This window comes from Panthera leo, chromosome A1 (genome assembly GCF_018350215.1).
Source record: "Panthera leo isolate Ple1 chromosome A1, P.leo_Ple1_pat1.1, whole genome shotgun sequence".
NCBI classification, from domain to species: domain Eukaryota; kingdom Metazoa; phylum Chordata; class Mammalia; order Carnivora; family Felidae; genus Panthera; species Panthera leo.
Genome location: NC_056679.1, coordinates 91351394 through 91366714, shown reverse-complemented (window position 1 = coordinate 91366714; position 15321 = coordinate 91351394). Strand labels below are relative to the sequence as shown.

General features: G+C 38.9%; 1 protein-coding gene across 1 annotated transcript; it reads left to right on the top strand.

Moving 5' to 3' along the window:
* The first annotated feature begins 2614 nt into the window (after positions 1-2614).
* Positions 2615-3547, top strand: LOC122200048 (olfactory receptor 1361-like). The gene has a single exon (XM_042905461.1). It carries the CDS (start codon positions 2615-2617, stop codon positions 3545-3547), a length of 933 nt encoding a protein of 310 aa, XP_042761395.1.
* Positions 3548-15321: the final 11774 nt, after the last annotated feature.

Below are 15321 nucleotides of genomic sequence, written 5' to 3'. Positions count from 1 at the left end.
AGGCATCCTTGCCCTGGAGCGCCTACTTTCAGTAACTCTGGCTACAACCTGGTACTGCCTTTCTACACTTTTATCCTGTGATATGACTTATGAGAAAATGCCTTCAGATGTCAGAATTTTACAATGGTTTTACTAATTTAACTCTGAAAGTGCTAGAACACTTCACTGTTGCTATACTACAAACATCCTATAACCAATCCCCCTAAAATTATACCTGTAACATCTGTTGCCCCAGCCAGTCAAGCCACTTAACCTGTGAGTCTCCTCCCTTTCCTCCTTCTGCTTACCACCCCGGGTTTTAGTTCTTAATCAGGAAGGCCATGTCCCATCCTCTTTACCATCCAAACCCTGAATTCTTCCATGGCTATCACAGCCACAGTGCTTTATCTGACTCCTCCTGCCTATACTAATTTCTTCATGCTAGGAATGTCACTCAGATATACCCCATAATTTCACCCTAGGAACTTGCCTTCCTCTTCAAAAATAATACCAAGTGCCACAATCCAGCTGATTGCATTTTGGCTAGCACAAGAGGGAAAAGAGGTCTCTTTGCAAAATCCTGTGCACAGCGACCTCACCAGCACACTTAGCTTATTCAAGCCAACAGTTGTGAGTGATAGCAAGGACGTTTTGATGCCATGTGGTCACAACATTGAGGACAAACCTCCAGGCACATCCTTCAAAGCCTAAAAGTAGAATAATCCTGGGAAAATGTAGGAGACACCCAGAAAGAATTTGAGGGAGTTGTATACAGTAGCATTTTATTCAGGTGTCGTTGACTCTAAGTCTAAAGTTCTCTTTTGGCCAGCAAAAGAGCAGACGCAGGATTAAAGTGAGAGATGGCTAATTTCCGGGAAAAAGACAAGAGCCCTGAATAAGGGTCCTTGCCCCATATTTATTCAGATCAGAAGGCTTACAAACGTGATGGGCATGTACAAAAAGACAAAGAAACTATGGACATTAACTTGGGGACGTGAGGGAAAAGGGGGTTTTGAAGGTATACAGTGTTTGGGGTTTGGGTCAATATAAAACAAAATCCGGGCACCAGACAGATGGGGAGATGGTTGTTAACAGCAGACAGGAGGCACTGTGCCTGTGTATCTTTGCTAGCCTAGGGGATGAGACAGGGGGAATAACCACAGGGTTAATAAGGCACCTTTTCTTTTGTTAACCATCTCCACTCTGGGCTGTTTTGCCTGCAGCGCAGTGGTCCATAGTCCAATTCACCAATTTACCTAACCTGGTCCTATCCTCCTGTGAAAGCAGCTTTTCGCTATAGTACTAAATTTGGGGTGCTTTCACCCTGAATATCTAATCTTGTTTATTTCATATACCTATGTATTGGGCAACTTTGCACCATTCTTATTTTAGGCCTTTGCCTCTCCCTCTCTATTCTGGGGGCTCTGCACCCCCTCTCTATTTTGGGGTGCCTTTGCATCTCCCTATTCCTGGAACCTTTGTGCCTCCCTATTCTCAGGGTGTCTTTGCAATTCCCTATTCTTGGGGTGCCAGTCTGGTTTACCCAAACTCGGGTGTGAGCATTTATGACTTTATAGTTCTTTATGCCTTGTTAACCCATTGGTGTAAACCCTGGGGATTCCTAAGCTTATCCCCCACATTCAGGTAAAAGAACTTGTGGCCTTGAACAAAGGGTTAAATCTCCTGGCTTTATTTATTCCTTCTGTTTGATGAAGCTTGTTATTCCTAAAACTTACAGATGTTAATAAGGATAAAGTGATGAACTACATGTAAAGAAGGAGTCTGGATGCCTGGCTATGTTGGTTGTTTTTTCACTTGGCTGTATTCTCCATAAATGGTAGTTAATCAAAATGTAGAGGTAAAACTAAGGAGGAGTTTGAAGAAAAGGGAATTTAACTGTTTTAGGACTGTAAATGTTATGAGTTCTGTCATTCTAATGTGCTATCACTGAATCTCTCTGAGTCTCAGGGTTTTTATCTCTGATTCCTCTTCTCAGTCTTCCTATCTATGAATGACTGAATTCATCATTCATAAACTAAAAAATTATGTGTGGGAAAATAGCTCCACACACCGGATATTCATTGAATGTTAGTGAAGTATGAAGTAAGCTGTATGTAATCAAAGATAATAAACATAAATTAAAATTATGGAAATTAACCAGCAATTTACTTCAGGAAAGCTAACTCTGTAGAATTATCTAATGTGTGTTATCAATGACAAAACCAGTATCATAAAAAATTTACTCAAATGATGATGTATTATTGTTTATCTACTTTTATATTTAAAGTGAGATTAATTAAGAAGTAAACTTTGGATCTGGTACCATTAAAACATTACAATCTCTAAATGGTAAATGGAACTCAATTAAACATTTCCTTTTACTTAAAAAATTTTTTTAAATATTTATTTATATTAGAGAGAGAGAGGGAGAGAGAATGAGAGGGGGAGGAGCAGAGAGAGAGGAGGACAGAGGATCTGAAGCAGGCTCTGTGCTGACAGCAGGGAGCCTGATGCGGGGCTTGAACCCATGAACCATTAGATCATGACCCAAGTTGAAATTGGACACTTAACCGACTGAACCACCCAAGTGCCCCATATTTCCTTTTATTTCGACCACATTTTCTCCCCTGCAGACATGGATAGAGACAACCAGACTACGGTCACAGAATTCCTTCTCCTGGGACTCTCTGGGCAGTCAAAGCAGGAAGAGATTCTCTTTGGGCTGTTCTTGTGGATGTACCTGGTCACCATCATTGCGAACATTCTCATCATCCTAGCCATCAGCTGTGACAGTCATCTCCATACCCCCATGTACTTCTTCTTGGCTAACCTCTCCTGCATCGACATCTGCTTTTCATCAGTCACAACCCCCAAGATGCTGCTGAATCACATACTGGGAAGCAAGTCTATCTCTTATGTGGAATGCATGACCCAGATCTACTTCTTCATCACTTTCATCAACATGGATGGGTTCCTTCTGAGTGTGATGGCCTATGACCGTTATGTAGCCATCTGTTGCCCACTCCACTACAGCATGATCATGAAGCCCAAACTCTGTATCCTTCTGGTGGTGGTCTCTTGGGTCATTACAAACCTGCATGCTCTCCTACACACTCTTCTCATGGTCCGACTCACCTTTTGTTTCAACAATACTGTGCATCACTTTTTCTGTGACCCCTATGAAGTTCTAAAGCTGTCTTGTTCTGATACCTTTATCAATGAGTTGATGGTATTCACTGTGGGTGGACTGATATTTCTGACACCATTTACATGTATCATCATTTCATATGTGTATATCCTCTCTAATGTACTGAAGTTGCCATCTGCCCATGGAATAAGGAAATCCCTGTCCACATGTGGATCCCACCTCACTGTGGTGTCCCTCTTCTATGGGGCAATCCTGGGGGTCTATATGCGCCCTTCATCCTCCTACTCAGTCCAAGACATGGTGGCCACTGTCATCTTCACAGTGGTGACTCCCCTGGTCAATCCCTTCATCTACAGTCTGAGAAATCATGATATGAAGGGAGCCTTAAGGAAACTGATCTCAAATTCTAGAAAATTTTAGAGTTTAGAAGATTTTTGGCTATTATACATTGTTTCATTTTATAAACAGAGAAACTGAGCCCCAGATAGATATAAACTCACTCATGACTATTCCTCCAATTAATGATACATGATCATGCTCATGCTTTTAATATGAGGCTGATAGTTGCTTGTAAGTCCTAAAACTGTTAAGTTTGTTAATTATAAAAAGGGCTCATTCTAAACACTCATTTTACCAACAACCAAAAATTCAGGACAAGACATATTTGGATAGTTTTGGGATGATTCCAGCAACCCCATGAGACAGTGGCCACCACAATGGTCTGGGAATTTCAGAGGACTTTAGAGCTGGCTCTAAATCAATGCCCTCTTGGCTTCACATTAGGAGATGTTAAAATTATCCCCAATTTACTGAGTCACAGAAAGGTTATCATTACCAAGGCTGTACAACTAGTAATTGTTGGTTACAGAATGATCCTGTTGACTCTCAGGGTCACTGGTTGTTACTGAGTTAGGTAATTTTCCCTCTATCCTAGGCTCAAGTCAATCTCCCAACCTCTTACAGTTCAGAACCCTACCTGTACACTACTCTCCCTCACTACCATCCTAAATTTTTGGTGCTTTTTTGCTCAGAATGGGAGTCAGGAAACTTTAGATAGTAGCTAGACTTCCTCATGGAACTCTTGGTATCCCTTCAAGTCAAAATGGTCTAAGGGAAGGGGCACCTTGGTGGCTCAGTCAGTTGAGCATCTGACTCTTGATTTTGGCTCAAGTCATGATCTCATGGTTTGTGGGATGGAGCCCTGCATCGGGCTCCATTGTACTGACAGTGTGAAGCCTGCTTGGGATTCTCTCTCTCCCTGTGTCTCTGCCCCTCCTCTGCTTGCACTCTCTCTGTCTCTCTTAAAATAAATATATAAACCCTTTTTAAAAATGGGCTAAGGGAATTAGGATCCCTTGATGCTGAAGTGTCCAGAGTTACTATAGCATCTTAGGGACATGAAAATATGAATTAATTATAGAATTTGGATTGGGACCCAGGATTTCTGATTCAAAGCCCAGAGTTTGTTCTACTCCATGGGGCCAAGTGTCCAGGAGTCCTAGCCTCTTCTACTCTACACCTGAGGGCTCAGAACCCACAAGGAATTTCCCACCTCCTCTTTCCTGGTGTCCAGAGGGCACTCATCTAATCTCCAGTGGCCAATCTTCAATATTCCTCCCCTCACTGGCCTTCTTGCCCTTGCTTCTCTCCTTTCTCAAACTCCTCCAATCTCCAATCCCCAAACTCCGATAGGACTGAGTGCTAATCAGTACTCATTGTTCTCACCATCAGCTCCTTTCTGACTTGGTCCTAACAGTGACCAACTCTTACCTTGACCACAGCAACAGCCTTATGGTAAATCTGACTGCCTCCTGCTTCTCCCTACACATCTACCCTGCACACAGGATCTGTCTGATCATCCTAAATCACTGATGGTATTTTTCAGTCAGTCCTTATATAAAATATTGAAGAGGCCAGGATAAATCCAAATATTACCTTCAAATAAAATGTCTAACATGATTTGGCCTCAAGCTATACCTACAATTTTGTCATCAACTCACATATTCATCTGTTCCATGACTTGTCTCTCCTATTTTCCTTCTCTTTCCTTCCTTCATTCTCTGCTGGAAGACTCCCCAGATTTTTTTAAGACTGGAATATTTGTGCATTTCCCTGAACCCATTTACTGATCACATCCCACAGACATTTATGGAGCACACAATATAGTGCTTCTCAGATATAGCAGGTGAACTTCCTAATGTATGTTGGTGCTGATGGAAACCTGACTATATGTGGTAAACCTGATGTATCTTCCTGAACTAGGAGTTTGACTTTAGAAGTAGTTTAGTGCAAATGTTCGAGATATAACAGACCAACATTGGTGTTTAAGGTTATAGGACCATTTTAGGCTCATCATATTTTTTGCATTGCCCATATCTATCTGCATACATGTCTCATACGGTTATTACACAATGCACTTATTCAAGAAAGTACCATAGATTATGCATGGGCATATCCCCTACAATGCTTAGTAGACCTTTTCTTCATCCCAAATAATCATGTATTGAAAAATCATTGATGATGTGGTAGGCAAGTGTAATGGGAAACTGGAAAGCGGACATTCCTAGACACAAAAAAATCAGAGTAATAGAATTTACATCTAGGGATCTAGAGTACTGACAAATTTACTCTGGAACATGGAAACATTTCACTGAATTCTAGGACCCAAAGAGGCATCAGGGTTGAATGGAAAGAGCCATGTTTTGGGGTATGGTTTTATTCCTCAGTCCCTCTCTCCCTCAACTTTCAGTCAAAGGTTGGGTATGAGGAGGATGAAGACAGAGGGAAGTCAGTACTTCCCTCTGTACTAGATGGTACAGAGGGAAGTCAATACTTCCCTTCTGTACTAGATGGTACAGACTCTGATCACTCTGTATCCACATGGTCCCCATCAATTCATCTTAGGGCAGAAGCCATCATTCACCATACAGCAAATTTGCCTTAAAGGGGAAAAGAATCCTCTAAAATGTCAGCGTCATGGTGTGAACAGAAAGAGGAAAGGCCTTGGTCTGGGTCAGACTGGCTACGGTATGAGAGGTTATATGCTGGTCAATTTACCAGAGCCTCAGAACTTTAACCTTCCTACTTCTGTAGACCACCTTCTACTGAATCTTCACTGGCTCCCTGCATTGCTTTTCACGGGCTGACTACATAAGGGGATTGTAGGGGAGACAGTGAAAGGAGTTTACTCCAGGGGCCTGGGCAGAATCGGCCTTTATTGTGTTTTTTTGCATGTGAGGCACCCATAGGATATGAACTCATGAAATTCTGAACTCATAAATTAAAGCTCAGCATCATCTGGGGCCTCTAGTGCCCTCTCCTCCATAGAACCAGATGCAGGACCAGGCTGGCAGAGTCCACCCTGGGTGCAGTCAGGAAATCAGGACTGTGTTTGGGAATTCACCCTCCAGGGCCTCTTCTCTGCAGGTGGGACTCCCAGCAGACACTATCCCCCTTCCTCACAGGCAACTTCCATCCAGCACTAATTAGCCACTAGGGGCCAGCTTTTTGCAAACAATTGAAACAACTTGGGTAGTTGACTTCAGCTCAGTGAATGTTGAAAGAGAGGCTTATCCCTCTTCCCAGCATATTTCCCCAGACACTGGCCATTGCATATGAGATGTTTTCCAGTGACATGGGATCATCTCCCTACAACTTGTGCTTCAAGTGTCTGCTCCAAGGCTACGCCAGCCCAGGGAGCCTTCCAGGAGAGCCTGGTACTATCTCTTATGAGCTGAAGCCTTTCACTGGTATTGCAACCTCATAAAGATTGTTACTGTCCTGCATGTAGTATCTTGTCTCCCTGTGCTTGAGGCCAGAAACTAAGCTTCACATGGACTTTGTCTCTCACAACATCAATCGGCCTTCAGTAGATGACCTTGTCCTTTTATCCCATGAATATTAAAAACCAGTTTGGCCTAACTGATGAATTCTGATTCCTAATAAATCTAGTTATCTATATTAACTTTTCACAAGCCACAAAGAATCAGTATCTTGCCAAACCCATTTTCAAGACAGGCCATCTTTTATTTGCTCTAAACTTTAGGCATATCATGTTGACGGCCAAAAACGACTGGTCCAGGCTTATCTTGATTTTTAGAGCTTTAAAAAAATTTTTTTTAATGTTTATTTACTTTTGAAAGAGACACAGAGAGACAGAGTGTGAGCAGGAGAGGGTCACAGAGAGAGAGAGGGAGACACAGAATCTGAAGCAGATTCCAGGCTCTGAGCTATCAGTACAGAGCCCAACATGGGGCTCGAACTCACAAACAGTGAGATCAGACCTGAGCTTAAGTCGGACACTTAACCAACTGAGCCACCCAGGTGCCCCAAGGTGTCTTGATTTTTAAATGTGAGATACAGTGATATGTAGGCAGATCCCTACTACTGTATTGTGAAAATATCTGGCAAGAAGGATGTGACATTATTTTTATTCTTTCTTAGGTCTTTGAGTATAAACAAAATAAATAGCTTTTAAGCCAAGTTATTTTAAGCAAGCACAATACAGACTTCCCATAACTGATGTTGATATGCAATCTGCCATTTAATACCTTTTAGAATTTAGTTGAAAGAGCAGTTTCCTGAAATTGTCAGCAGACATGACATGAGGTATAAGAAAGTAAGGAAGGGGCGCCTGGGTGGCTCAGTTGGTTAAGCGACCGACTTTGGCTCAGGTCATGATCTCACAGTTTGTGGGTTTGAGCCCTTCGTCAGACTCTGTGCTGACAGCTCAGAGCCTAGAGCCTGCTTCAGATTCTGTGTCTCCCTCTCTCTCCCTCTCCTGCTTGTGCGCGCTCTCTCTCTCTCAAAAATAAATAAACATTAAAAAAATAATAAAGTAAGGAAAAGCTAAAAAAAAAAAAAAAAAAAAAGATGGGAGCATGACAAAGAGACATAGCAGGCAACAAGAAAGAGCTCCCAATGACCAACACTAGAACAAGTCAAGCAACAAATAAAGTAGTACTGCATTATAACCCAAAGTATAAAGTAAATAAACATGAGTCCATACTAATAAAAACAAATGATTGGATATACAAATAAATGGGGGAGAAGGGGTACATTTTTCTTACAGAAAAACTCCAAGTATTATATGTAGATACTTCTCCCATCCCAACTTGCCAAAAGGTGGAAGCTAATCCTCTTCCCCCTCCTTCATGGCGGCTGGACTTAGTGACCTACTTCCAAAGACCACAGTACAGAAAAGGGACAACAGTAACTTTAAAATACAGAAACCTGACCATGATACTACCTTAACCAAGTAATCAAAGTTAACATCATTCAAAGTCACAATGATATCGTGTGCTCCCTATATGACATGATGAGAAGGGTCCTCCACCTCTGTGGGATTCTTCCCCCAAAGCCATAATGATAGCCTAACCATGAGAAAATTTCTAAAACCCAAAACTGAAAGGCATTGTACAAAATACCTGACCAGAACTCTTCAGAAGTGTAAAGGTCATGAAAAACAAGGAAAGACTGAGGAGCTGATACAGATCAGAGCACACATAAATGAAATAGAAACTAAAGAAAAAACAATAGAAATGACCAATGAGACAAGAGCTGATTCTTTGAAAAGAGAAACAAAATTGATAAATTTTTGGTCGGACTAATGAAGGAAAAAAGAGAGGACTCGAATAAATAAAATCAGAAATGGAAGAAAAGTTAAAACCAACATAACAGAAACACAAAGGATTATAAGAGACTACTATAAAAAAATTATATACCAAAAAATGTGCCAAACTAGAAGAAATGGGTAAATTTCTAGAAACATAAAATCTTCCTAGACTAAATCAAAAATAGAAGATCAATCTGAACAGACCAATTACTAACAAAAATTGAATTTAAAAACTTCCAACAAACAAAAGTATAGGACACTTATGCTAACATTTAAAGAAGAGTTAGTACCTATCATTCTCAAAGTATTCCAAAAATGTGAAGAGGAAGGAATGCTTCCAAACTCATTCTACAAGGCCACCATTACCTTGATATTAAACCCAAACAAAGATAACACACAAAAGGAAAATTACAGGCCCATATCCCCAATAAATATAGATGCAGAAATCCTCAACAAAATATTAGCAAACTGATTTCAACAATACATCCAAGGAAGAGTATTACAGATACTTACAAGAATCAAAAGGATCAAGTAAGATTTATTCCAGGGATGTAAGAATGGTTCCATATCCACAAATCATTCAACATGATATACCATATTAATAAAAAGATTAAAAATCATATGATGACCTCAACAGATGAATAAAAAGTGCTCAAAAAGTGGGTATAGAGGAAACATACCCAAACATAATAAAGGCCATATATGACAAACCCACGGCTAACATCATACTCAATGGGAGAAAACTAAAAGCTTTTCCTCTAAAATCAGGAACAAGACAAGGATGTCCACTCTTGCCACTTACACTGAACACAGTGTTAGAAGTCCTAGCTACAGCAATCAGACAACAGAAAGAAATAAAAGGCATCCAAATTAAAGAAGTAAAACTATCACTATTTTCAAATGACATACTATATATACAAAACCCTAAAGACTCCACCAAATAAGTTTAGAAATAATAAATGAATTCAGTAAAGCTTCAGGATACAAAACTAATATACAGAAATCTGTTGCACTTTTATACACTAATAACGAACTCTCAGAAAGAGATTAAGAAAACAATCCCATTTACAATTGCATCAAAAAGAATAAAACATCTAGGAACAAAGTTAGCCAAGAAGGTGAAAGACCTGTACTCTAAGACTATAAGACAATGATAATGAAAATTGAAGATGATATCAATAAATGGAAGGATATACTGTAGATTAGATTCATGGATTAGAATAATATTGTCAAATTGCACATACTACACAAAGCAATGAACAGATTCAATGCAATCCCTATCATTTATCACAGAAGAAGAACAAATAATCCTAAAATTTGTATGGAACCTCAAATAGCCAAAGCAATCTTGAGAGAGAACAGAGGTGGAGGCATCTCATGCCCTGATTTCCAACGATATTACAAAGCTATAGTAATCAAAACAGCATGGGACTGGCACAAACACATAGATAAAATGTAGATACACAGATAAATGGAACAGAATAGAGACCCCAGAAATAATCCCACACTTATATAGCCAACTAATCTTCAATAAAGGAGGCAATGGGGAAAAGACAGTCTCTTCGATAAGTGGTGTTCAGAAAACTCAACAACTACATGGAAAAGAATGAAACTGCACCACTTTCTTATACCATATACAAAAATAAACTCAAAATGGGTTAAAGATCTAAGTCTAAGGCTGGAAAACTGGAAAACTCTTGGAAGACAACAAAGGCAGTCATCTCTTGGACACTGGTCTTAGCAATATTTTTTTGGATTTGTCTCCTCAGGCAAGGGCAACAAAAGCAAAAATAAACAAATGGGACTCCATCAAACTAAAAACATTTTTCACAGTAAAGAGAACCATGAACAAAATGAAAAGGAACCTACTGAATGGGAGACAATACTTGCAAATAATATAACCAATAAGGGATTAATATCCAAAATATATAAAGAACTCACACAGCTCAATATCAGAGAAACAAACAATCCAATTTAAAAATGGGCAGAGTACCTGAATAGACATATGTCTGAAGAAGATAAATAGATGGCCAACGGACACATGAAATGATGCTCGATGTCACTAATTATCAAGGAAATACAAATCGAAACCACAATGAGATATCACTTCACACCTGTCAGAATGGCTATTATCAAGAAGACAAAAGTGTTGGTATGGATGTTGAGAAAAGGGAACCCTATGCTCTGTTGGTAGGAATGTAAACTGAAGCAGCCACTGTGGAAAACAGTACAAGGTTCCTCAAAAAATTAAAAATACAACTACCATGTTATCCAGCAATTCCACTTCTGGGTATTTATCCAAAGGAAAAAAAAACCATTAAATAAAAAAGATATATACACTCCTATGTTCATTTCAATATTATTTACAATAGTCCAAGAAATGGAAACAATAGATGAATGGATAAAGACGTGGTATACACATACATGGAATATTACTCAACCACAAACAAAATTGTGACATGGATGGATCTAGATGGCATTATGCTAAATGAAATAAGTCAGACTAGATTTATAATGACATGATTACTTCCTTATATAAACATTGCACAACTAACTATGCTATACACCTGAAACTAATATAATATTGTATGTCAACTATACTTCAATTAAAAAAAAACCACACAACTAGTAACTACGTACACCTGGGAAAATCTTTTTTCAGTGTTTTTTTAACTTATTTTTTTAAATTAACCTATTATTTTATTTTATTTTATTCTATTTTATTTAAAATTTACATCCAAATTAGTTAGCATATAGAGCAACAATGATTTCAGGTGTAGATTCCTTAGTGCCCCTTACCCATTTAGCCCATCCCCCCTCCCACACCCTCTCCAGTAACCCTCAGTTTGTTCTCCATATTTATGAGTCTCTTCTGTTTTGTCCCCCTCCCTGTTTTTATATTATTTTTGTTTCCCTTCTCTTACATTCATCTGTTTTGTCTCTTAAAGTCCTCATATGAGTGAAGTCATATGATTTCCGTATTTCTCCGACTAATTTCACTTAGCATAATACCCTCCAGTTCCATGCAGGTAGTTGCAAATGGCAAGATTTCATTCTTTTTGATTGCTGAGTAATACTCCATTTGATATATATACCACATTTCCTTTATCCATTCATCCATCGATGGACATCTGGGCTCTTTCCATACTTTGGCTATTGTGTATAGTGCTGCTATAAATATTGGGGTGCAGGTGACCCTTCTAAACAGCATACCTGTATCCTTTGGATAAATACCTAGTAGTGCAATTGCTGGGTTGTAGGGTAAATCTATTTTTAGTTTTTTGAGGAACCTCCATACTGTCTTCCAGAGTGGCTGCACCAGCTTGCATTCCCACCAACAATGCAAAAGAGATCCTCTTTCTCCACATCCTCGCCAACATCTGTTGTTGCCTGAGTGGTTAATGTGAGCCATTCTGACAGGTGTGAGGTGGTATCTAATTGTGGTTTTGATTTGTATTTCCCTGATGATGAGTGATGTTGAGCATTTTTTCATGTGTCAGTTGGCCATCTGGATGTCTTCTTTGGAGAAGTGTCTATTCATGTCTTTTGCCCATTTCTTCACTGGATTCTTTGTTTTTTGGGTGTTGAGTTTGATAAGTTCTTTATAGATTTGGGACACTAACCCTTTATCTGATATGTCATTTGCAAATATCTTCTCCCAATCTGTCAGTTGCCTTTTAGTTTTTGCTGATTATTTCCTTCGCTGTGCAGAAGCTTTTTATTTTGATGAGGTCCCAGTAGTTCATTTTTGCTTTTGTTTCCCTTGCCTCCGGAGACATGTTGAGTAAGAAGTTGCTGCGGCCAAGGTCAAAGAATTTTTGCCTGCTTTCTCCTCGAGGATTTTGATGGCTTCCTGTCTTACATTGAGGTCTTTCATCCATTTTGACTTTAGTTTTGTGTCTGGTGTAAGAAAGTGGTCCAGGTTCATTCTTCTGCATGTCACTGTCCAGTTTTCCCAGCACCACTTGCTGAAGAGACTGTCTTTATTCCATTGGATATTTTTTCCTGCTTTGTCAAAGATTAGTTGGCCATACGTTTTTGGGTCCATTTCTGGGTTCTCTATTCTGTTCCATTGATCTGAGTGTCTGTTCTTGTGCAAGGGAAAATCTTTATGTACCCATAGTCATCTGCAAATCCTTGAAAAACTTATGAAGGCTACACCAGTGTGTACAGAATGTTTTCAGCAGCAGGATTTTTTTGAAAAGTTTTTTATTGTGGCAAATTACAAATATAAAAATACACAATACAATTTACAATCTTAACTACTTTTCAGTGTACAGTTCTGTAGTCTTAAATTCATTCATAGTGTTATGCAACCATCACCACCACCCATCACCGCAACTCTTCATCTTGCAAAACTAAAATGCTGTACTGGTTAAACATTAACTCCCCATTCCTAGCCCCTGGTAACCACCATTCTACTTTCTGTTTCTATGATTATGACCACTTTAGGTACCTCATGTAAGGAGACTTATAGGCTATTTGTCTTTTTGTGACTGGCTTATTACAGCAGCATGTTTTCTTCACAATTATTATTACTCTTATCAGGCAATGAAAAAAAACCTTGGGACAGAGTCAGTATTTAGCCTATTGAGAGCCATTTGATTAATGCGAGACAAAGGAATTTTAGTTAGTTTTCAGTTTGTTTCCTGCTTCTTGTTCCTCTGTTTCTCTTTTCTGGTCATTTCGTGGGTTACTCTTAAGATTTTCAGATTTCCATCCTGATTTATAGAGTGTTTTAGAGTGTATCACTTTGTAGTTTTTTTTTTTGATGGTTGCTCTAGATATAACAATATACATTCATAACTTATCAGTCAGCTGAGTGCAGAAACCTTACTTCCATGCCTCCTCACTTTTAAAATATAATTATTTCCATTATATACATCGAAAATGTCAAATGGTGTTATTTTTGCTTCAACCATCATGTCTGACGTAAGAAACTCATGAGTAGGATAGTGTATTTTATAGTATCCGTTTTTTTTTTACCCCCCCCCCTTAAAAGCTTTTTAAATGTTTATTTATTTTTGAGAGAGACAGAGTGCAAGGGGGGTGGGTCGGGGTAGAGAGAGAGGGAGACACACTATCTGAAGCAGGCTCCAGGCTTTGAGCTGGAATCACATGAATGAAATCACATACAGGGAGATCATGACCTGAGCCGAAGTTGGATGCACGCTTAACTGACTGAGCCACCCAGGTGCCCCAATCCCCCATCCCTTTTTTAATCCATTTTTATGTTCTTTTCTTTCATCAGTTTCAAGCCTTTGTTGTTGTTACCATTTACTTCGTTTAGAGTATTTCATTCAGTTATTCTTTAAGGGTGGGTTTGCTGGCAATCAATACTCTTAGTTATCTTTTGAAAATGTCTTTATTTCCTTTTTATTCCTGAATGATATGTTCACTGGATATAGAATTCATTGTTGACAATTTCTCTCGTTCCACTTGAGAAACATATGCTATTTCCTCTGGTTTCCATGGTTCAGATCAGGGCAAGAGGGTGTTTTTTCCACTGGTGTTTGAAGTAAGGTGGGCATTACCAACAAAGTTCTCTGTTAGGCCACCCTTTTCCTGGTTTTGACAAGGAGGGACAGGTTTAGAGCTTTTTTGGTCTGTGTCTGTTGGAGGTTCTGGTATGGCAGCTTCTGGAACACATTAGCAGAAAGATACGGGAGAAGATAAGAAAAAACAAAGGTAATTTATCACCATGTTGCTCCTCAGCCCTGAAGTTCTTACAATTTGCCTCCTTCTTTTCACATTTCAGAGTCTTCATATGCTTGTTTGTTGTTTGCCCAGGATTTTTTAGTTGTAAGAGGAATGACTTAGGAGGAATGGTGGTCATCTGTTTTGTCTCAAACCCCTGATACAGAGTTTTTCCCAACATTATGAAAACTTTCAAACACAAAGTTGAAAGAATTTTATAGTGAACACCCATATACCATCACCTAGATTCTACTATTAATATGAGAAAGGGTCTACTTCTCAACTTGGGTAGATGTCTTTAGAATTAGGTGTTGGGGTGCCTGGGTGGCTCAGTTGGTTAAGCACCCGACTTCAGCTCAGGTCACAATTGCATGGTAGGTGAATTGGAGCCCTGCATTGGGCTCTCTGCTGTCAGGTAGAGCCTACTTAGAATCCTCTGTCTCCCCCACCCTGCCCCTCTCTGTGTGCACACTCTCTCTCTCAAAAATAAACATTAAAAATTTTTTTAATTATTTTTTATAAATTTTATAAATTATATATAAATTATTTTTTAATTAAATTATTGTTGGATTGTATGTTCCAATTGCCTTTCTGGATATTTCACATTTTTAAAAGTATGAAAAATATGATTCTATTTTTGTTTCATACACACAAATGTGTGTAAGCACACACAGTAGCATATATGAATAGACGTAGCGTTTCTTTATTAATATTTCTTCATTCCACATACTATGTGTAAACTTCTTATAATTTTATTTTCAAAATCAGGTAAACAACAAAGAACATCTCTCTTTACAAAACTTGTGCATATGCAATATACCAAAATTTTGAAAACTTTTTTTTAAACGTTTAGTTATTTATTTTTGAGAGAGAGAGAAAAAGC